Source organism: Mastacembelus armatus, chromosome 24 (assembly GCF_900324485.2).
Source record: "Mastacembelus armatus chromosome 24, fMasArm1.2, whole genome shotgun sequence".
Lineage (NCBI taxonomy): Eukaryota > Metazoa > Chordata > Actinopteri > Synbranchiformes > Mastacembelidae > Mastacembelus > Mastacembelus armatus.
The window spans coordinates 15,551,896-15,576,442 of NC_046656.1; the positions used below are offsets into that span (position 1 = coordinate 15,551,896).

Consider the following 24,547-nt stretch of genomic DNA (forward strand, 5'->3'; position numbering starts at 1 on the left):
AGATAAACCGATCCTGCTGAAGTAAATGGTTTTATGTTCACTCTCTCGTCCTCTCTCACACACACACACACACACACACACACACCGTAATCAGATACCTCTTCATATTCATTCATGGGAGTCCACAGAGAAGCCTGGACAACCTGAGCTGCTAACCTACCAGCACCTATGACACAAATCTCATCCAGGCTCCAGACACCTGAACCCAGACCCAGACTTCAAATCTCCACTGTGCATCGCCCCAGCAGTACGGGCTTGATGCAGCAGGAAACATCCCATTAAAGCTTATTGTCTCAGCAGGGCCTGACCACACTAATGTTCACAGAAACACTCAAACCAAATGAATAAATGGGGGAAAAAAATCAAATCAATAAATACTAAGCACACAGTGCCAAAACTTAAAACGTTACAGCTCACTTCTCATCTTTACCTACTTTTGTTTCTCCACCCACCGATTCTCTCAGATATGATTACATACAGTACCTCCATCCTAATCCTAAAACCTTCATGCACTTCAATCCTTTACAAATTTCCTGAACAAACCTTCAAGTCTCTTTACATCTTCCCTCTCACCTACTCGACCCTCTTGTACCTTGAAAACGCAGAGCACACACACATGCTACAGTACAACTCAGTAGGTTTCAGATTGCTTATTTAGCTATGTATAATCAAATCAGAACAAAACAGTGACAGGACACACAGAATAACAGCTATACATCAGTAGGGACCCCAAGGGTCATTTGGTGTCCAGCATCATGATTGGTTGACTGGTAGTGGAGCTCTAATCCCCATTGGCTAACAATGAATATAAGAAGATATATTTAAATCCCAGAAGGGTTGATCTTCTTTGGCCGTGATGACATATCCTGAGGAATAAGTGACACAGGCAATCAGAAATGAATTTGTTTTTTTACTCTGTCTTACAATATGGGAAAGGAAAAGGTAAAGAAAGGCTTAGAGGAGTAGACTGATATCATCATCATGTTTTTACAGTAAATATAAGATGGAACCACCAACAGTAGGTCTTAGTTTAGCTCAAAGCCTGAAACTATTATGAACAGCTAGCCTGACATTGTCCAAAGGTGAAAAGATCAGTCACCAGCATGTTACACCTCATTTGTCAAAATCAGAGTCTGCTGGCAGCCTGACAAACTCACAAACAGACTATAGGAAGGTAGGGCACCCAATCAACAAATACACATATTAGCTTTGTAAAAGCAAACACTGTTGTTTCTATGTTTCAGTTATATGTAGAGATTAAACAAACAAGATGTAACATGCTGTATTCGAGCTTTAGATATGCTTGTATGTTGAGTTTGTTACTATATGACATGGCCAAACTAACAGTTTCTCCATTTTCAGTCTTTTAGCTAAGCTTAGCTAAGCTGACTGCAGCTTTCTATTTATTGTAAAAACATGAAGATGCCACTGATCTTGTCACCTAATCTCTGGCAAGACAAAGAAAACGATATTTTATATATATATGCCATTTGAGGTCTGTGCAAACAAGGTTAAAACAGTTTTTATTATTAATGTCTAATAAAAAAAGAGAGAATTACATGAGATGACTTACTGTTTTTGTTTTTCCTGTGATCATCTTAACCAGCTAAAGAGAGAAGGAAACTTCTGTTAGCAGAAGACAGCGCAGGCTAAAGCTAAGACAAGTGATACAGGTTTCTGCCAAAAACTGTAATTGACAGGTGCTACATAACTTGAAAAAAACACTATTGTGAAAAAAAAAAATTTTCATCAAACTTTAAGACTTAACTGTGTTGAACGCAGGGGTCAACCCTGGCCTCCTGTCTGTCTGGCTGTTCGGGGTCAGCGGGTTAGTACTGCAGGTTAGTATTCTAATGAGTATTTAGTGAGAGCCCGGGGAGCAGACCAGGAAGCAGTTTCATCACTACATCTCTGCAGGCAGTCCTCTCGTAAAGAGGAGGGGTTCCATAAAGCACGGGTAATGAGATGGCATGTTAATGAAGCTTGCTACAGTAACGACGCGAGCACCTGGAGAACAAGCGCAGTCGTATAGAGTGTGTGCACGTGGTCGCAGACATAGAAAGACAAGCAGTAAAGGTAAAGCATCTCAAGTGTCCAATGTTAGCCCGAGTGACTTTTATGTGTGCAAACAAAAAATGTGATTCACTTCCATTATGTAAAAAAACAAAAAACAAAATACCAGGCATCATTAAGTACAGCAGATATGTGATAAAAAAAATTACCTTAATGTATTCCACCTATAACTGAGGTCTCTCTGCAGCCAATCCTGTTTTACTAGTATTTACTCATAATGAATTCCTCTGTTCTGTCAAATAAAACCTGTAATGAAACCTGCTTCACTCTGATTTAAGCCTCTAAACGAAGGAAAAGCCACTAAAAACAAGCACGGAGTCTACTGATTTTTTTTAATTGACTTATTATTTTTATTTCTTTATCGTGTTACTTTACCATTTGCTGTTTGTTTTGCAGGTTAAAAGGTAAAATTTAAAGATAATGATTATTAGCATCTGGCTATAAACATGCTCACAACTCAGCCTGAGGAAACCTGTGTTAGTAAAACCCCACTGCAACAGTTAGGCTTCATAATGATCATTAGTATGACAGGGGAAAGATATCATTGCAGTTAAGATAATGGGACACTCCTCGAAGACATTAATGTACCTCTGTCCTTGCCGTTCAGCAGTCGCTCCTCTTCTTCCCGACCATCATCTAGTCAGAAAGAAGAGCTCAAAGTCAACATATGAATCTGTACTGGATCAAAAATTGATTATTATTTATTCATTATTTTCTAAACTGATTGATTTGATTTTAAAAATTAAATATTATAAGAAGCTTCTTTTACTTCTTAATGCCATCTCTGACCCAGGCTTGAAAGACAGCACCAGGGGCTAGCTTTTCACAGGAATAATCAAAGCACATCTGCAGAAAGTGTGTGTGTGTGTGTGTGTGTGTTCAGTGTGTGTTCATTGTACCAGAGTGGAGTTCTTTGACCAGTGAGGACACAGTGTTGGTGATGGAGTCGGCTGCTACCAGAAGGTCGTTCCGCAGGTTCCTTCTCGAGCCTGGAGTGGAGATATACACTAATTAGAGAGTGTTGTGGTAACTAATGACTTAAAATGTTAAGGCTTCTTACTGTGACACCAGATACAAAAAAGTTAAGTTAATTTTTTTTAAAGTTCAAAAGTGCCTCCTTTCCCCAGTCTTCCAAATGAAACATCCACAAAGCACAGAATTCATTAAGCACACATAGTTGATCTTAAAACTGCTTTTGTATTACTTTCTAACCCCTTTGAAATTTTATTTGACTTAATTTAATATTGCACCCTAATTTTTGATACTTGTAAAAGATGGGAATTTCCCTGACCAATGGTCCACCACTTGAAGTATTTATTCCTGTGAAGTGGTTTATATTATAACGTGAAGAATTTACAGTGCACCATGAACCGTTAATATGACACTAATCCAGAACACTGGCTAGCTGGAAACTACTGGATGTTTGTGCTTGTATTTAACCAGAGATTCAATAAAAGCATGTGGCACAGATGTACAACACAGCTGTGATTACAACAGAGCAGTTGTTACATACGAGCAATAAAATTACAAACATTTTTAAGGGATAAATTTGAGCTTTTATCTGCAAACCTGAAATATATGCTCAGTTGGCAGTTTATTAGCGACAATAACTAAGTCAGTCCAACCACAGTCCTGCAATAAATAGTCCTTTATTAAGGTGATAATGTTTATCCATCCATTATCTGCTGCCTATCCTGTTAACTCCAGGGTTACCGGGGGCAAGAGGCGAGGTACACTCTGGACAGATCGCCACTGTATCAAAGGGCTGACACATTGAGACAAATACTCACACTCTCATTCACACCTAGGGGCAATTTAGAGTCCCAAGTTAGCCTAACCTCACACTGCATGTCTGTACACTTTGGGAAGAAGCTGGAGTACCTGGGGAAAACAACTCCACCGCAGGGTAAACAGGATTCAAACCTAGAACCTTCTTGCTGTAAGACGAGTGCTGGCAGTGGTAACCACTGCTCCACCATGCCTCACACTGTGATAATGTGCAGTTTTTTACAAATATTTTAGAAATATGTTGCTGCAACTTCATACATTACAGAGGCTGGAGTTTGTGTTGCAGTTGTACTGTATGGGTGTGTCTGTTATTTAGCCTAGTCTTGTTTATATAAATAGGTAGGACAACATAACAGAGACACCTGTCAGTATAAAGCAGTAACAACAGCACTACTCCTTCCAAAACATATGAGCTCAACCCAAGATCTTTTCAAAGCTGTTTCATCAAAAACTGAAAATTATCACCTTCATGAAGGGAGAAGGGATTTAGTGTAGAGAGTGTAGTGTAGTAAGATTGTAAGGAGCCAATAAACTGGCAGTGTACAGCTTGGTTTCAGCTCATAACTTACAAGTAATACTTGTAGAAAAGCAGGTATGTGGAACACCACGTGTGTTTAATAACTGTTGACTGAGAGAGAGAGACCATAAAATCTGTATAAACAGAAATATTCATCCACATGCAGTTAAGAACATTTCCTGTTAATTCCAGTCTTACCTTGAGCAAAGGCCTCTTGTACATCACCACCAACACCGGCAAGGGAGTCTTGAGGAGGGTACACGTGAGCCTGGGGAGATACAGCACCTGCAGAGCGGGCAGTTGATGGGCTCGGCCGGGAAGGAGACGCATGAGAAGAGCCAGCTGCCTGCGCCTAAGAGACAGAATTAAAGGGTGGTTATAAGTTACTGGTTCTGTCTTCTTTTAATGTATTTTAATGCTTTTTATTATATGTGGTGTCCGGTTCAATTTAAATTTTTAACCTATTTCATTGTTTTATTCTTAATTCACATTTATTACAGATCACCTTTAAAAATCTGTTAAACACAGTCTCAAATTGTTTTCTTTTTTTTGGCTTAGTATCAGATTTTCAGTTGACTTATTTTGCCATAGAAAGTTAGTAGAGGTGAATGCTACATTTACAACATTGAGTCCAGCAGGAAGGAGATACACTTACTGCCTGTCGCTGTTCCTCATCCTACAGGGCCACAACATGAGAAGGTGGAAACAAATCGGGAGGAAAAGGATGGAAAAGAAGAGATCAGAAACAGAGCTAGATTTACTAAGGAGAAATTACTAAGGAGGAAACAGCAGGGAGGAAAGTGAGGCTTGTCACTGGCAGAACAGAAGAAGAGAGCTGCAGGAAAAGGAGAAACTTTGCCCTCTAGTGTGTGACAATACACCATGTTGGAAACAATAGTCGGTGTGTGTCACCTTGAGCAGCTTCATCAGTCCCTCAAGCTGCACCATCAGTTCCCTCCTGCTCTCTTGCAGAGACGACATCCTCTGCTCCAGCTCGTCTTTCCTCTGTCTGCGACACATACACACACACACACACCAACCAATCCTCCATTACTGTCATATTACAGATTATCAGGAGGCAGGAATAAAAACAGCCAAGCACAAAGACTCACTGCAGGGACTGCAGGGACATATTTATAATAACATGCAGTCAAAAAGGACAGAGGTGTAAGATTAGACTTGGCCTTTTCACGTCATGACTTAACACACAGTAATTTAGAATTTTGCAGAAAATACATCGTACAGTGCACAGCTCCACTTCAACCTTGAGTCGGTTTCTGATTAGTGCACTAAACAAAGCTGGGTTCCCACAAGACTCCTCTCTCTCTCTCCTGCACATATGCAGACAGTTGTCAAGTTCCCTAGTCAGCGAAATAAGAGACTGATGTAATGCAAGTAGGTTTTTTTACCACAGGATCATCCCTTAAGTCTCTTGATTAGGTCGAACAGTCGAAGTTTCGCCAGAAGAAAATGAAAACATAGTGATTTGATGTATACACACATTCCCAGGAATCCATGAAGAAGAGACCTTTCAGTTAAAAATCCCAGACTTTTTTCTGACTGAGCATGAGAAATGAGGGCTAACAGAGACAGGCTGATATACATGAGAGTCTGGGGGTAAACCATAAAACCTTGAAACCAGATTTTGAAAGTGTAACCAAGACTGTCAACATCTTCCGTCATGCACTTAAATGAAATACTGCTAAAATGCTCTATAGTAATAAGGCTTCCAAATTACCTAAAGGATACAAAGTAGATCCACATTCTTACTATTTACAGACTCTGAAAGAGAGTTTTAAGATTCAGCATAAGTAACTAACATTATACTGAAGTGACAAACACATACAGGACATGTACAGGTGTTTACAATTTTTTCCCCAAAACAGTATATGGTCTGGATGGAACAGTTGTGCAGGCACACACTCCTTTCTGTTTGACTTTCCTTCACATGGTAGAGAACATGGTAAACAACTAAAACAGTCTGAGTCTGAGTCATAAAAGAAATACAGACTACAATTGTTTGCAGTGATAACAAAATATTTGCATGAAAAACAGCATTTTCTCATTTCTCCCTCACCTTCCTACTAACTCTGACAGCTTCTTCGTCAGCTAACAACCACTAAGACATGAAGCATACAGAACCATTATCATTATCATACAGAACCATTATCATCAAAAGATGAAACTTCCACTGTATCTGCATTATTTAGGACATTCCTACAAAAGCTTCAAGATGTTTTCTGCATATGCAAAAAAAAAAAAAAAAAATCATTAACAGAAATAAAAATCATGTGTGTCCAAGAAACCACTAGAAAGAAAACTGGGTTCTTCTTACAATTGCAGACATGAAACTTCACATCAACAATACAGGGAAGTGATAAAGTTTTGCATGATTACAAGTTGTGAGGTGTCACAGCATCTCTAGATATTACTATTAATGACAGTAATTCATTCATTTTATGAATAGCTTCAGTGTCTGCCTTTAAGATATGGAGGAGGAAGACAAAGGTGTCATTTAAGGGTAAAAACCAGTTTGCACAAATTATCATCAAAACCTAAATCTGGACTTCATCATGCTTACAGAGTTGAGGATTTTACGGGCACGTTCCCAGAAAATCCACAAATGTTGTGGGCTGTTCAAATCCACAGTTCATCACTTCCACAGAGTTACACAAGCAAACTTTTGAGTCTGCTCATTGTGTAGACCAAACTGTGCCTGGAAAAAAAGACCTATAATTCACAGAAGCATGGACGTGACAATGAAAAATACTTTAGAGTTACAGGGGGACTGGAACTGACACCTGGCAATAAACTGTTAGCCACCATCTACACCAGCATAACTATCATTGCTCTACATAAAAGCCACAACATCATCATCACATCCAACTCCCCCTCCCTCTCCTTGAAGCTTTTGTTCTTACAGAAAAGCATAAACATGTTGGAAGTGATTTTTACATCAGCTTTTAGAGATCAACCATCTGTCATTGCCATCTGCCATAAAGTACGCTCCCTCTGTGCTGCAAAGCAAAACAGCAGATTTCCCGCCAAATCTGACTATGACACATGATGCAAAAGTTTCAGCGCAGTGGCTAACAAACTTTGATCACTCTCAAAATTATGTGTTGCCCTGCCTTCTGTGGACATGGTAATTCAAAGAAAAAGAGAAGCAATCGGTATATGTATATGCATATCAAGTTTCCCTGTAACTCCTGGTCCCTGGTGGAGCCTGTGTTTACCTGAGCTGGCGAAGCTCAGCCAGCAGGGTTGGGTTGGTGCTGCCCTTCTCTGGGCTGGACTGGCACGCTGCGTCATGCTCTACACGGAGACGTTTAATCTCTGCCAAGATCTCCCTGGGAAATGAAAAACATACTGGTCAGCTAAGACTAGAACAGCACTGCATGACTGGACAGACTGTGATGAGACAAAAACATAAACACCTCTACAGCCAACTGCAGCTTTTTTAGACAAATATACAATTTCGATCTACAGAATATAAATATGAAAAGTTGTTCAGCAGGATTTAGTAAACCTAAACTCAGACACATGTATGCACCCATAGTAAACATACTCAGCACGTAGAAAAGCACTGAAATAAACACATGCTGTAAGGTCCTTTTAATGTGAAAGGGTATAGCATTGTCCCAGCAAAGAGAATAAAAGTCCATGGATGATTTGCATAATTTCTTAAACACATCAACATTTGACCAGCATTCTCTCAAAAATAAGATAATGAACCACCCAGAAACACCTTAAATCTTACTGCAGTAGTGCCTTAGCATATCTACATAAAAACACCATCAAAATGACAACCCTAAATGTGCATGAACTAAAGCTAAAAAAAGCAACCTAATTAAAACTAGCAAGCCATCTACTGATTCACAGATTTCTACCTGTTTTTGCACTCCAGCTGAGCAATGAGCTCTCTCTTCTGTTTGTTCACATCGAAATTAATGCTTCGATTTGGTATCATCTGTAACACACACACACACACACACACCTTAGTTATTTTCAGCTGTCAGACTTGCAGACTGAGGGTTGGTCATTTATCATTTAAGAACTAAGAAGTTGGGTTTCGAAAAAACTCCTTTTTAAACAACGACAGAGAGACAGACCACCATCATGTCCAAGAGTTCTGTATGCAGGATATGCACTTGATTATGTAGATAATATTTTCAGTTTACTGTGTGCAAAGAAAACAACGTGTTGTCAACTCACTCCTGTGCCATCAGACTCCGCCAGACGGGACGTGTAGCGGGCGATCAGTTTGTGCTCCTCATCTTGCCTGCTGGCACTGTCCACACTACTCACCCACAGGAGCAGGAAATTAGCAAAGGTAAAATAGATTATCATTCATTTATACAGCCAAAAACCAATATGGAACATTAATTTAAAATCCTCAATCCTTTAAGGTCTGTTTCCATTATTTTTAACTTATATTTCTCAAGATTTTAAAACATACTCTGCGAGCCACTGCAGGTGAATAGTAACAATCTATTCTATTACTCTGTCACTGTTTCCACCAGTCTGGTTTCTGATCATGTACACAGCCTACAGCAGTATAAAATGTCAGCACTATTAAAAGGAACAAAATCACATAAACCACTTCAACGAAAAAAAAAAAACACTATTACACTACTTTTGAATTGAATTGAAGTGGCGAACTACTGACTAAAAGAGGCTATGTGGAAGGTAGACATGGTGGCAGTATGAATGACGCATAACTGGGTATTGAAATTTCAGTAAATGTTCCCTGCAGGGCAGCATTTAACCCCTGGATAAATTAAGGTACAGAAACTGGTACGACACCGACACTTGTGTTTACCACATTTGTTGTTTTAGATCATTTAAATTCAGTCTTCACTTGCTCTCTTCATTATAATGATAATAAAATGCAAGATTAAATTTGGACTATGACTTAGTTAAGGCTTAACTGTGCTGCACCTTGCTCTCCCTCTTTACACCCTCCCTGATTCCCTTATGTAACCACCCCCTGCTGTGCCCCTGCAGCTCTCTCACCGTGGGCTGCTCTGGAGCCGATTCACATATGCAGCGATCAGAGCGTGTTCCTCATTCATTCGCTGGGCCGCTGCCAAACTAGATGACAGAAACATAGACAGAAAAACTGTTAGCATAAGAGTCACTGATTATGATCATATTTCACCGACCTGCAGGAAAAATAACAACAGCTTTATTTCACACAGACAGTTGTGCACTCTTGATGGATGTGTGTGATTGTGGATGATACTGTCAACACAACATCTAATCTGCATACTGTATATATACTGTTATCTTATTACAATAAAATGTCATTTTTATACATTTATTAGTCTTTGAATGTCTCAGCACATTGCATTGTTGGGACTTTGCACATTCTTCATAAAAAGAAAATTTTTCAGATGATAATAACTGTACTCACATGGCACAACTACAAAGTGCTTTAAAAAAAAAAAAAAAAGAGTATAAATTAGACACCCAAATTTTATTTTAAGCAAACTAGTCCAGAGAAATAAAACAAAGGAATGAAGCAAAGCAAGATTTCTAAAAACCCCAAACAAGTTATTACCCATGAACTCCAGAAACAGGCAAACGCTGCTCTTTACCTCTTTGAGGACTCTGGTGCTGATGAGGACAGCAACATGGCTTCACTGGTGTTTCCAATAGGTCGAGTAGGGCTGCACACACAATGCATGAGAAAATTACTATCAACAGTGCAAACACAAATGAGCATAACATTAAAGCATTTGAAGCAAGGGCCTTTCCGACTCTTCAGCTTGCATACTTGCATACTCTCACGTGCTTTTAAGTGCATTCATGCAATAGTGAACTGTGTTGGTCTGAACAAACACAGACAGGCCAAAGATCACCAGAGGGAGAAGGCAAGAAAGAAAAAAAAAGAGTGAATGTAGATCAAGAGAGAAACAAAGGTTCAGAAAACGTAAGCTTCAAAAGAGAATAAATCTAACACAGCATTGCTGGAAGCATACTCACATCTGTGCTAAGTGCGGTCTCTGTGTGATGGTCTGAATATGTGCCTAATGCTAGCAGGTTTGTAATGACCCACTCAGCATTTGGAAAATCAAACAATGGATTCACCACAAGGGGCGGAGCGAGCAAAGTGGCTTTCTTAAGAGGTGGAACTTTAACTTTATTCACATTACCTGGACTTTCTGTGTACATGTAATTCTGCTGGTGACAGCCAATAGGCAGGAGATCTGCCAAGAGCCTGCAACCTGCTAGTGATGCATCATGATGTGCAATATTACACCTTCTGTAATGAAAACTACCCTTATTCATGGGTTTTTGTCTTGACATTACAGCTACTGTAAAGCCTTTCAACTGTGGCAGTAGATTCCAGCTGTATATAACAATACTTATTTTATTAATTGGACCTGGAAACAGCAGATTAAATTTTATACAAATTGTCTGAGGGATTGAGGGAATTTGCATAAATGTAATATCAGTTCAGTCCTATCTGACCAATTAAGACTATAACTCCAAAATCAGTGAGTGCATTCACTTGGTGAGATTTATTTCTTCAGGTTTCATTTTCTCATTTAAAAAGTTACATAGACTCACTTAAATATTCCTAAGAAAATCTTATGTTTTAGCTTTAGTTGTGATTTATTTTCTTTAATATGAGTGTGTTACTGTTGTGAGGTCTTACACTATGTTAGCAAGGTTGAGTGTCCTCTCAGGCTCCTCTGGGTAAATAGGGTGGGGGGGCTCTCTGGATGACACACAGCCCAGAGTCCTGCCCAGGGCTCGGCCCAGCTTTGTTGCTGGTGACTTCTGCGCACGCAAGCACGCACGCACGCACGCACGCACGCACACACACACGTCAGGCCAAAGTTCATAAACAGTTTATTTACATTTGTAAAACAGGCAGATTCTACAGAAACTTTTACTGCATTTAAAATAAGGATTGAACTGTATGCAAACATTAGGTGTTGTCACTGTGTTGTTTATCTCAGCTATTCCAGACAACTCACAGCAACTGTTGCAAACTCAGACATCTCTTTTTCTACTAACAATATACTTATGGGATGTCACATGTTCTAAAGTGAATAACGGCAGTGTTAAGATCTTTTTAATCAAGGTGCATTTAGCACACCTCTTCAAAACAGAGAGTACAGGCAGCTGTAACATTTTCCTATAAAGCACTGAAGTGAAGCAGCTAAACTGAGAAAAAAACATAGCCCAAAACTGAATCCTGCTGGAAATGATATGTACAATCTACTGAGGAGTCCTGGGATGAAATGCCTGCGATAAAGAGATTTACTGGACAGGAAGGAGCTGTAGTAGTGAAAAATTAATCCTTGAAACTGAAACATTAATAAGACAAATTATGCCAAGCCTTGATAATGAATAATTCAACAACTATGTTTCCATCTATAAATACATAATTTCTTCATTAAAACATTTTCCCTACTGGCTAGAACATTTTTTAAAAAGTATCATAGTCAGCAGTAGTGGAGTGTAAGCAGGTATACTTATTCAAGTACTGTGCAAACTTTTCTATTCTGCTTGAGTATTTTCTCTTTGTGTCACTTTACTGCCCTGGGTTTATTTAACAGCTTTAATGACTAGTTAAAAATCTTTATAAATAAATACTATTTTCTGTCCATCCTTGTCAAGAAGTAAAGAAGCAGAAAAAGTTGCACATTGGAAACACACAAACACACACACAGTCACAGTGCCCCCTGTTGTGATGAATGAGTAATCGCACAGTGACTCACCCAGGATGAGTGTTCCTTCATCTGATGCTGGTTGTTATGTGAGCCGCTGGCGTTGCCGTGCCAGAAACAGTTTTGACAGAGCTGGTAACCGCGGCAACGCAGGCAGCGATAGCGGAACCCCGTCATGCTGTTGCAACGACAGTAGGAGCAGGACACGGGGTGGTAGACTGAGAGAAAGACATGAGGGAGAGAACCTGTCAGCTTTGCAAGACGGACAAGTGTCACAAGTTGATAAACAGACAACACGCCTGTCCTTCGTCTACAGCAGAGTCAGAAACGAGGTTGGATATTTTGAAGGATGATACATGATAAAGACATAACCTGAGACTGAACGAAAATGTGAAAATAATGAACATTTGATAATATATCATGTTTATTTTTATTCAGAATTTTCTCCATGGGGGGTGAATAAAGTATCTATCTATTTTATGTCCTCATTTACATTCTTCAATACAAGAAACGTGCTTATTAGTTCTGTGAAACAAATGTGTCTAAAGCAGTATATGTTGCATATGAACAATAAACATTTTTGTCAAAGTTGACATAAAATAATATACTTTGAAAATGACACTTTCAATAAAAGGATTTTTTGCCACTTTGGGGCAGTGAAAATAAACTGCATATACAGTGTTGTTTTCATATTAGTCAGAGCCACTTAATTTACTGGAAATTAAAATTATCTAAAAAATAACCACATACATAAAATTGCTGGATTTGGAAAGTGCAGACCTAATTTATGTAAATAAATACAGCCTACGAAAACATTTACTGCTGCAATTTACTGCAGTGCAAGTAAATTTTAGATGATCAAATTAGCCAGCTAAAAGGTTTATGTGTGTCTGCAGTGTGTGTGTGTACCATGTTCCACATTGGCCAGGCGGTGCATGAGAGGCAGCCAGACCAGACACTGAGGAGGGTTGGCCACGATGTCCAAGAACATGTTGAGCATCACCCTCTTCTACATGAAGTTCAGAAACACAGAAAAAGTCCCAAAACAAAAGCATATCATTATAATTAGACTCAATTCTTATAAGCCTGTTCAGAGAAACTGCACTGTAGCAGAAAGACTGCACATACTATACTACTTCTATTAACACAGCAGGAAAATCAGGGTTGATATAGGCTGTGTGATTGCACCTGTTGTGGGAAGCATGAGCGAGCTAATGTATTAGAGTAGCCAAAGGACGGGCCTTCATGTACAGCGGTGGGCAGCTTGAGGGCCTCTCTGAGAAAACCATCGAACTTGGACTGTACCAACACACCATTGGAGTCAGATACCTGAGAAAACACATCTACACACCGAAAAAAAAAATAAAGTTAGGATTACACAGATTTACCCTAACTTAAGCAAATACAGCACATGCATAATAACAATCTTTACTTCACCCTAACCAAAAAACACCCGTAAATCTAGAAGCTTACTCCCATGAGCATGATAAATACAATAGTATATAAATCAGCAGGAGCGTACAGCAGCACTGGCAGGTGTTTTCCACAAGGTGGCAGATATGTAATTACCATACTTCTCCATGCATGTGGAAAATGGAATTGGACATAACTGCATTAACAATGGGGGTAAGATATGTTCTAGGACATATTCATATAAATACAACATTAAAACCAAAATCGTGCAGTGAGCAGCTCAGCCACCAACATACATACCAGACATTTGAAGGGGCAAGAAAAATCACACCTCCATTTGTATATTATAAAAAAATGCACATTAACACCAATAACAAAAAGAGTGTGGAATTTAACTACTTCTGTTCCACAAACTTTATTCTGCACATTACTGTCAGTAGGAAGAAGGATTAAATGTATCATTTCACTCAGAAATCAGATGACCATTTTGCTGTTGAAATCAGTCCTATAAATATGACTAGCATTGCTAGTAACCATATTTACTACAGGGCTATAAAAAGGCTAAATAAAATAACAGAAATGAACATCTGGTATTTATGACAGATACCAAAGACGGTTTGAGATTTTTTAAAGTTTGCCACTGAGTAACAATCAAGAAGAATCACAAGAGATATTGTTTCACAGTCAGCTGCAGCAATAGACCAATATGCAGCATAGTCACTGAGATCCTTCTTCCCAAAGAGTAGTTTGGGTTTTCTAACTTTGCCCTATTGGAGTTTGTCTTTTTTCAATTATTGTGTTTAGTTTTATTCATGTCTGTTTTTTATTTGTTTTCCTATGTCACTTTTGTAATGTGTTATGTACATGTAATGTGCCTAATTGCACATATTTAGTGGGGGTTTTCATCCTTGTAGGCAGAGATATCTGACATTCAGCCAAGGGAGTGTTTACCGTGACTTTCTCCAGTCACGGTAATGATTTTTCTCTGTGTTTACAAACAAAGCCCACATGTGAAATCAACAAGCTCATGCCAGTGTTCTGGCAAAATGTTTTTGGGGAAACTAAAAAAAAAAACAATATCAGCTGACAGGCTGTTGGCTTATACTCACATCGGAGTTTATCGACCAGTTTCCCTCCACACAATGTGGCCAGAATTGCCTTCACAAAAAGCACCGTCAGCTGGCTGTCTGGCTCACTGGAAAACACAGAAAAACCCCTTTAATATGGCATATGTCACCCTCGTTACATAAAACCACGTACACACACAAGCAAATGACGACACAAGCAAGGTAATGGAAAACAACTGAATGCATCAGATCCACAGGTCACTGCAGTGACTGCTTTGTACTTCAGTTACCTGTCAATGGCAGCCAATAGGAATTCAACTAACAGGACGGTGCACTCTCGTGCGTTGATGGTGTACGTGGTGGGCAGGCGCTTGCTGAGCTGGTTGAACAGCGAGGACACCAGGTTTTCCACTCTGGTCACAGAGATGCCAGCGTTGAGCTCAACAGCGTTCAGACCGGCGTCCCGCACCGCCTCGATCACATTGTAAATATCGATCAGATGCACTGGAATGAGAGTAATGAAGGTACACATGTTCAATTTATCTACAGTGTTGTGACAGTATTTAGATAGAGGGTGCATCATTCCACTAATACCAACAGAAAATAACTTGATTTAAAAAGAGACGAGACAGTATTTTAATCTTATTTATCTCCATAAGACATTTGTCACACAGACAGCTTTGTGTTTAATAATCTTATTTGCCCAAAAAAAAAAAAAAAAAAAAAAAAAAAAAAAAAAAAATCACATGAAACTGCACTGGAAAGTTAATTTGACATGGTTTTCAAAACAAAAATGTGGAAGACTAACATTCAAACTGATAATACAATTTTAATGACTTACAGTTGCATCTCTTCTGTATGAATCTGAGCTTGCAGGCCGTTCGATATGTTGAAAGACAAATAGCATCAAAGTTCTGCTCCCCTGTGAAAAAAAAACAAGTGGTCCCTGGTTGGTCATTATGCATCAGTACCAAAGAAAAGATTTGTGAGGATCTCATCAATCCCAAGCCAAAACCAGAGTAGAGAATGAAAGTATTTTTCCAGTATTTTGAAGCACAGAACAAACAAGCAAAAAAAATGACAAAGTCCATTTATGCAGAGGCCACATAAGGTTCATTTTCAGGTTCAAAGGTCACTCACCAAGCTCCACAAAAATCTGTCTCCCCTCTGCTCCTACTGTTGCTGGAGCCGCCCTCCTTCTGTCTCTCTGCCCCCCCTCCTCCATCACCATCCTGCACAAAACACAACACAGCAGGACAACGCCCAACTGTTGATCTTATAGTGCTTAACTGAGGTGTAGGCGTTTTTTTGTTTGTAAAGAACTCACCTCATAAGTGACTAGACTAAATTGCAATGCAACTATGGCACTGACAAACCAGGCAGATTTTCCACTGTATGCACACTGACACAACCACACCCACACACACAAAGTAGAGGCAGGCTCCCAGAGAGTCAAGTTCAGGGCCACAAGGGGACGATTTGAGTGCTTGGTAAATAAACACATTAATGTGTGCAGCTGATGAAATCGGATCTGAAATCTGTATGCTGGTATTTAGACAACTTAATGGGGGTACAGAGGGGGAAGGGTGGACTGTACAAGAAAAGAAACAAAGACAGAAAGACTGGTATGATCCACTGCTGTCAGGTGACAGATCACAGCAGAAAATATCAGTCATCACAGTTATACAACAAACACAAAGCTGAAACACAAAGACATACACACACACACACAGACAAATATTTGCATTCCCTGTATAAATATGGTGACAAACCAACCCCCAATACACACACACACACACATTCCAGAAAGGATTTGAAAGCTTCCCAGGAGACTTCGTGCTTCATCCAGACAAAAGAAGAATTCCTCTTTTCAGTCACTCTCTCATACACACATGCAGAAACACATTCCCTCACATCTTTATACAGCTGTTACTATTTCTCACTCACACACACAATCTGTTGATATCTATTAGTCAGGTGCAAGAATAAGTTCACATGTGCTTTTGAGATTGATCATTTAAGCCATTTTTAAGTAGTGAAGAGACAGATAAAGATATTAAATCCGTTTAATAAAACAGGACTTGGGATATGAAGTGACAGTGATCACAGATGCATGTATGAAGAATATGCTGTCTCTTGCCTTTAATCGGCAGGTTATGACCTCAGAACTAGTTTGGACGATGTGCTGGGGAATCAAAGCGTTCACAGGTTTACAGTCCTCATCTCTCAAAAACACTTTTGTTAAGCTAAATCTTTCTTGCTGTGCCAATATGAAGTTTTTCTTCTCTCAATCTCTGTCTCTGGCACCTTCACATATTCTGGGTCAGAGCTGACAAATACTGTCTCTGTCTCTCTGTGAATCTGTATATTTTTGGCTTCATATTTACTGGACAAACATGAGAGCAGTATTGATCTTTGCATTGAACTCATAACCAGAAAGGGAGTATGTGTATTTGCCAAAATAGAAGGCAGCTGAACAGGTGGTTTGTTGCTGAGTTTTACTGATGCTCATTATGACTACACTGAATGTTTTGGATTATACAGTACATGAGCCAACAAAGTCAGTGTAAGTTGCTCATCAGTTACCACTCTGGATTCCCATGGTGAGTAAAGTGTTATTTCCATCCTGGCCTTGGCAATAACTACACCCTATCTGTCTGTCTGTGTACAGCTGACATGGAGAAACATCTGGTCTGTGAGATTTGTTTCTTATTTTAACTCTAAAAGCTTTAAATCATCATAGATAAAATTACCCTTCTCGCAAGTCAGAGGGCCAGGAAGAGTTTTGGGTGCCATTTTCCCCCAGTCAATGGGCCAAAGTACAAAGGTACATCACAGGAATTGATCCAGTTTTTTTTTAGTAAGCAAAGTCTAACTGAAACGGGCTTTATAATCAAGTCCCCACATGTAACGTGCACCTGCAGCTTCCTGACCAACCTTCACATAAGCTTAAGTTAGATAACATTGGCTGGTAGGTGCATATTGATTAGCATACAATCAATATTTATTTTCATTATTGATTATCTGACAACTATTTTTGAATACATTTTCTGTCGGAAATAAAACACACTTATCCCAGTTTATTATTTTAACATGTTACACTAAACACAAAGTTGAGGTCACCAAAGTAAAATCATCTTGAGGGAAGCAGGAATGTTTACCACATGTCATAATTATTCATCAAAAAATTCCTGAGATATTTCAGTCTGGACCAGCTGAGACACAGAGACACAGACACTGCCATTATTTAAGGCATGCAACTATCAAATTGCTACAGCTATTTTAAAAAGAGCTTTGCTCACAAAATAAAGTATGAAATGTATTCCTGAATGATAAGTCTGTATATGTCTCGAGCAGAAATAAAAACCCTGAAAAACTCAATGAGAACATTCCAAGTTAATGTGACTGATGATAGACATGAATTACTGTTCTGTTGGTTCAGGTCTTTGCTTTCAGATCTCAGCTACAGAAAGTAAAGTGGGGGAGAAAAAAGAAAGAAGAGAACGGATGTGGAGAGGTATATACAGCTGACTGCATGTGTTGCTTTCCTGCAGTGGGTGGTGATGCACACTGCTGTTGTACCATGGTGTTTTATTATGACTGACATTTGCTGAGCTGTACAGAAACAAACACACTAACAACACACACTGCTCTAAATGTACACTGAGTCCTTAAACAGCAGGCACACTGTCTGATTTAAGATAGAGTGTGCAAAACACAGATGAATTCTTTATTATACTAAATGCACTGTATTTGTGTGTCCCCATACAGACTGGGTGTGTATTTATCTGGGTGTGTGTGTGTGTGTGTGTGTGTGTGGTCATACCTCTCTGTGTCAGGGGGTCACACAGGACACAGGAGCCACGTCTAGCAGAGACACAGGCAGAAGAGAAAGTTAATTTAAAAAGTGCTTTCAGTCTGCAGACAATAACGTCAAAGAGAAAGCACAGGACACACAAATTCAGACAAATACTGAACACAACTAGAGATACACACATTTCTAACCACTAGTTAGTTTGTTGGTTCATCAGACAAAATTCATCTTTGTTGCTGAATTTACTGTTATTTCGTAACAAAAAGTTTCAAGGCAGGAAATATGTGAATGACTCAATATAACAACAGCTACATCCTGAAATTTAAATTCTACAAGAAAATCCAAAATCCAAATTAAAATACACTGTTTACTAACCTGCAACGCATATTGACAGATATAATAATATGCTGTTCCTGTGCAGCTGGTTACCAAACTCAAATGCCACACATGATCACACACATACGCACTGAAATCTATTAACCTCTTCCTGTATATTTAGCTGTATTTCCCAGTACCATACTTGCTGAGTAAGTGTAATTGCTGTTAAGAAGTACGTCTCAATACTCTTAAGACCACAACACGTTTGCAACACTGAATACTGAAAATTGTTATGAAAGTATTGGAAGCTGGCATGAAGTTTTGTTTTCTTATCCTTTGATCAGGAAATCAGGAAACTTTAACTTTAGACTATATATTAACTTGTGATCTGATACACTGAGCAGCCATTAGTACTAAAATCATTTTATGTTACTGTGTTACCACCCATTAGGAAATCTGGATGGAGCACCTCCTCTCAATCTTCCTGCTAATTTATAGCAGTGGGCATGTGCGGTATTGCAATGAAAAAATAAATCCCCTATGGCCAAAAAAAGCATTTTCCCCATAGATATAAACTCTAAAAGAGACGTCTGGAAAACTGACGACAAGACACCTATAACTGCAAAGCCAGAACCTTCTTACTTTAAGGCGTCAGTGCTGACCACTGGACCTCAGAACAACATCATTTTGATAATCAACTATAAGAGATTCATGTCGAGCTGCAGAATGTCGCAAAATTCATGTAGAAGAACTGTCGCTGCCTCCAGAGCTTAGACACACCGAAAAACAGCTCCTTCCTCTTTATAAACAATCTGTTTTGATGGTTCCAAAGATTATGAACATACAGGGTTACAACAACTCTTTCCATTAACAATAAATGTATCAAGTATTTTTCTGACTGTTATAAAGCAACAGTAAACAGTGAAAAATCCTCATTTATAAAGTCACACATGCCCAAACACATCTAAAGATATTCAGTCAACTATCATGTGTACAGAGCATCAAATCTTCATTATTGTGATTATGGATATTTTACTTTGGCATAAAAGTCAATCATTAAATCGTCGCAGCTCTAAAAACATGGTGATGCCATTCGTAAGTACAACAAACATATAAACAATAATCATGTAAGACTGTATGCTCCAAATATTATGATGTTCAGTCTCATCAACATTTCATTTTCCCTCTTTTGTGTTTGTCACAGTGTGTGTAAAGTGAGTGTCAGTGTAGACCACCCAACCAGTGCACCTGTGCATTAACAACCACCCACCCATGCGCGCGCACACACACACACTTCAGTATCCCATCAAAACAAGGGTTACATTCATACAGGCCCAACACCTAAGCAGCACAAATGGTCCTGAAAACAAACACACACAATCTTGTCTCCTACAAACACCACTCTCCCTCTTTCACAGACAGACACAAATACACACACACAAAACAGCTGTTCACAGGAATCAGTTACCGTCAGTCTAAAACATAACAGGATTGGATTTGTGACCAAAAACTGAACAAAAAAACAGATACCAGACTCACCACTGTATTCTGAAGCTGAACCCAACTCAAGAGTAAGACAGAAGAAGAAAACACCAATACAGAGATGGGCGTCAAGCAGGCGAGGTTGTACTAAAGAAGCATAAGAGGGTATTTGCCACCCTTTGCACCCCACACACACACCATGCATGCCACATGACCACATTACCACTTGCAGCTGCTCTGTATTCTCACCGTCTGCCCTGACAGGCCCTGACCAGTGTGGGTGTGATATATATACATTATGCTGCAACTTTAGATGCTGAAATACCTATGAGCTCCGTTTATCCTCTAAGCGACCCTTTACTGTAACATGCGAAACAGATGAGGCTTGTTGGCCAGACCCACAAATCCCTCCGCAAAGCTAAGTGGCAACTTTCTGAACTTGAAGTTTATGCATTTTGTGGAGTTGACGGTCTTGGTTTGGCTTCAAATCCTCAAACATTTTAGATATAATGAAGACCAAATAAACTGTCATTAGCAATTGAATGAAAAACAAGATTTCTACAGAAAGAATGATTTATTTTTCCTACATGAAAAGCAAACATGGTCTAGCGAGTGCCATTCAGCCTGGATTTAACTGTTTGACTGTTATTGTATAAACTGATTGACACTACAGTAGATGACTTAAAGAGGTCTTACACCTGAAATGATTTAAATACGCTGTTGTAAGCATGTATGGTAATGTCACTTCAGTTATCAATGCATGATACCCAGTGTTTTTCATAAAATATATTTATGATGTCAGGGTAGCAACCTAAGATTATTTTCATAATATTTACGTTAGATTTTTAATAAACTGAATAATTCTTAGCATATACAATATCAGGAAGTAGCACAAAAAAAATACAGATCACTATTTATCTGAGCCAAACATAATATCATCAAAATGCTTGTCTAAAACCCAAAGATACTATATGTATCATTATATACATAGAAATATTGCTTGAAAACAATGAATTGTTCCTGTTTGGCTATCAACTAACTATCAATAAAGCAACTATTTCTTCAGCACACAGAAATAAACAGAAAAGCAAATTAAAATTCCTCTGAACTTAACACCCAACTTAGGAATCTACCTAACATTTCCCAGAGCCTTTCTCTCCACAGAGAAACATCCTCAACTGCACCAACTGCAAAAAGGTTGAACCAAAAGGAAAACTCTCTCACTGCCTCTCCAACCTCTCAGTCCTGACCCTTGACCCTGTGCTGCCAAAGAGACAACCTAATTCACCCAGTATGACCCTGGGGTTGTCACCAGGCGGGTAAAAACAGAAGCAACTCAGATCCGGTTACACGTTTTAAGATGGACAGTCAGCATGCCAGGGGTGTTTGAATGTTACAGCCACATTATGAGGTGGAGCCATGGGCCCAAAAGCTTGTAAAACAACCAAAATCATTAAATCTGGATTGGACTGTTACTAAAAACTAAACTCAAGTTGACAATTTTGAGTGATGTAATCTACGCAAACTGAAAATAAAAATAGAACAAAAGACAAAGTAAAAAAGAAACGCATGTGAAAGTTGTGTCTATTAGCCTGAAGAAACAAATTGCATGAAAATGTGGAAATGTTTAATTGTTCCACATTGGCCTTGCAGCCTAAAATACCTCAAAAACAAAATGTGCAACAGGCCCACAAGTTTACATAAAAGGAAAAACAGAAAGCTTCAATTCAACTTATTACAGCAATCATCAAAATAAGAGTCGGAGGCAATGATCTAATCAAAAAGCTCCTTGACTATCACTTTGCCCTTGAGTGAGTAATTTTAAAGCAGTATTATAATCTTGTGTAGCAGGGATCCAGCACCAACTACGTGTACTGGATTTATCAAGCTTTAAGGCTGTTGAAGAGTACCAGTGACCTTAGAAACTCATTGCAGGACTTCAAAATAAGCTGTTGTACTTGTTGGCACAACTGGTAGTTATTTGCTCACACATAACTAGGCTGTCATTACACTACATTTTGCAGTGCCACAAAGTACCTGAGAACTCAGAGGCATCAAACATCCCAAATATTAAACTAGTAGAGAGCACTGAGGTCCCCAGAAATGTTGGAGGGCCATCCAACTGCCTCTACATGCAAGATGAGGAATTTCACTATAATTTAATTCTTAAGAAGTTACATAAAATAGAGACTGGATAGGAATGACTGTTCCTGTAATCACAGGTTTCACCCTCCTCCTTATTATCTCCCCACCCACAACGAGGAGACAGTAACACAATTCAGCACTATTGTAAATCAACAACAGCTTAACTCCTTCCATATGGAGACAGAGATGAAATGTTATGAAAAAAGAGGCTGCAGGTAACATTCAAGTAAAATACTAAGCTAAATGCCTGGTTATCCTGTGCAGGGGGATGACTGCCAGGAAAAAGTAGGAGTGTTGATTCTTGTTTCCTGTATCACTTAGCCCTGTTAAAGATGTCAACAAATCACCCACTGCTCAAAGTACACAGTATGCTGCTACCAAAAGAAAAAGTAGTTCCCTTCGATCCATCAATCCTGACTTCATAGATGATACAAAATTTAAAAGTGTGTTTTTGTACTAGAGATTTTACATTCTACTATGTTTCTATCAGTTTTTACTTGCACTGTTTGTTAATGAACTTGACCATTATCTGAATGCTTGAGCTTCAGCTGCAGGTGAAAAAAAAAACTGAAAGTTGTTTGGTTGCTGGTCAAAGTATTTTCTAACTGTTGAATAACATCTGCTAAAAGAGAAAACAACTATATTTTGTATTTTAATTGTGATACAGAAAGCATAATATAATGTAAAATCAGTGTTGTTAGAGTCACAAAACAAAAACATAATTTAAGAGTTAAAATGTAAAAACTGTACTCTCATACCGATGCACAAAACAAACAAAAAAAATCATCTTTAAAACCATTCAAAATTACACAACTACAGGCAGAACTTACCACTTTCTGTACTTTGTGTATGACATAAACACATTTTACACTTTTTGGTTCGGAACTATACTCAGCCTGTTTCTGATAACACCGTTTTGCAGGCTCCATATGAAATGATATACTGGTTGGTTTTAATTCATTAAAGTATATTACCATCTATTATTTAATTCAAATGGTCAGCTAAATTGTTTAATAAGCCTAACATTGTATTACTAACATTTTTAATACACGTTTCCATTCAACTGGCATTTTAATTATGACATTCATGTACAGGATATAGTAAACCTCAAAAGCACATAAGTAACATAGTGTGCCGAATATCACAATGGATACTGACGATTTAAAAAAAGTATTAGATCATGCTGCAAATAGCCTGTATGTTTCCCCATGAGCCGAGTAACGTAAAATTGTCAGATTTTTTAATGGACTACCGTTCCCCCGATTGGAAGCACCAGCCAAACACCAGGAGCAGCTTTGATTTGAAAGGCAGATCTGACTTAAGTCTTACTGCAGCTCTCAAAACAAAGAGTGAAAACTAAAATCTTTCAGAGGTCTTCAGTGGACACTTTGGGCGCCTGTACAATTCAAAAAGGACTCGGGCTCGTTTTTAGTTCTGCCTACTTCTGGGAAGTTGTGTGACATCTGAGCGGCCATGTTGCAGAAAAGTTTAACTCCCTGTTCACCTTATTCCCTCGAATGAATGTGCTCTTGAAATCTCTCAGTTCCAAACTCGGGTGAATCTTTACATTAAAAGTCAGCTTTAAGACGACTAAAACTTAAATGTGCCGCTAAGTGTCAGTGTTATTTCGGTCCCCGGGCTGTGTGAGGCGGGGGTTTACTCACCGGGACTATTTTCGGCAGGTATTTGTGGCCAAATACCAACATCAACACTGAAACGTGTGGCTCTTTTTTAGCTGTTTCTTCTCCCGGAAAAATATCCGCTTCCTCTTTTGTTTTGTGGCCTCCTCTCTCAATTGAAATATATAGCCCCCCCCCCTCCTCAGTCCCGTTATTTATTTCCGCAGCTCACCATATTTCACACCCTCCGCGCCGCCGCCGCCGCCGTATCGTTACCGGTTTCTGCTCCTACTATTTTTGAAAGAAGTCACTCCTCTCCGGTCCGCCCTCCTCCCTCCTCTCTGACAGCGTTGTCCGCTAAAAACCCAACTTCGTATCTAATCTTACACTTTTGTGTGTGTCTGTGTAGTAGCTGACTTGTTTTAGGCGCTAAAAATAAGGTGCGTTTACTTCACGCATGAAGGATGAACCGTTTGATTACTTTCTCTAACCCATGGACGGATAATGACACAATGGGTCCCAGGGCACAGACGGGAATAGGCCCCCACCCCACCCTTCATAACCAAAAACACAAAATGACTCCAAATGGGGTCATTTGGTTGTCTTTTTTGTTTCTCTAGTCCTTT

General features: G+C 39.0%; 1 protein-coding gene across 7 annotated transcripts; it reads right to left on the reverse strand.

Annotated features, from left to right (window-relative positions):
* dtnba (dystrobrevin, beta a) lies at positions 1 to 24,419 on the reverse strand. Of its 7 annotated transcripts, none has more exons than XM_026318209.2 (22): positions 24,154 to 24,419; positions 18,370 to 18,410; positions 15,684 to 15,775; positions 15,385 to 15,465; positions 14,834 to 15,047; positions 14,586 to 14,671; positions 13,252 to 13,406; positions 12,973 to 13,072; positions 12,115 to 12,281; positions 11,043 to 11,167; positions 9,979 to 10,050; positions 9,395 to 9,472; positions 8,594 to 8,678; positions 8,269 to 8,348; positions 7,615 to 7,728; positions 5,291 to 5,387; positions 5,034 to 5,054; positions 4,577 to 4,730; positions 2,973 to 3,062; positions 2,662 to 2,709; positions 1,574 to 1,606; positions 1 to 866 (listed from the first exon to the last, which is right to left on the reverse strand). In XM_026318209.2, exons 3-21 carry the CDS (start codon positions 15,772 to 15,774, stop codon positions 1,599 to 1,601), a joined length of 1,866 nt encoding a protein of 621 aa, XP_026173994.1. In that variant the 5' UTR covers position 15,775; positions 18,370 to 18,410; positions 24,154 to 24,419; the 3' UTR covers positions 1 to 866; positions 1,574 to 1,598. The 7 variants fall into 7 exon arrangements, with proteins under 7 accessions (XP_026173994.1, XP_026173996.1, XP_026173995.1 ...); XM_026318211.2 differs by lacking the exon at positions 24,154 to 24,419 and adding an exon at positions 23,967 to 24,125 and having other exon boundaries at positions 11,043 to 11,164; XM_026318210.2 differs by lacking the exon at positions 24,154 to 24,419 and adding an exon at positions 23,967 to 24,123 and having other exon boundaries at positions 12,973 to 13,069.
* Between the last annotated feature and the right edge of the window lie 128 nt (positions 24,420 to 24,547).

Excerpts from the sequence above, each read along its gene's own strand:
- dtnba (XM_026318209.2), bottom strand. The coding sequence starts at position 15,774 with ATGGTGATGGAGGAGGGGGGGCAGAGAGACAGAAGGAGGGCGGCTCCA. Across the intron at positions 13,407-14,585 it reads ACTGGTCGATAAACTCCGAT|ATGTGTTTTCTCAGGTATCT; the intron begins GTGAGTATAAGC and ends TTCGGTGTGTAG. Across the intron at positions 7,729-8,268 it reads CAGCTGGAGTGCAAAAACAG|GGAGATCTTGGCAGAGATTA; the intron begins GTAGAAATCTGT and ends TTCATTTCCCAG.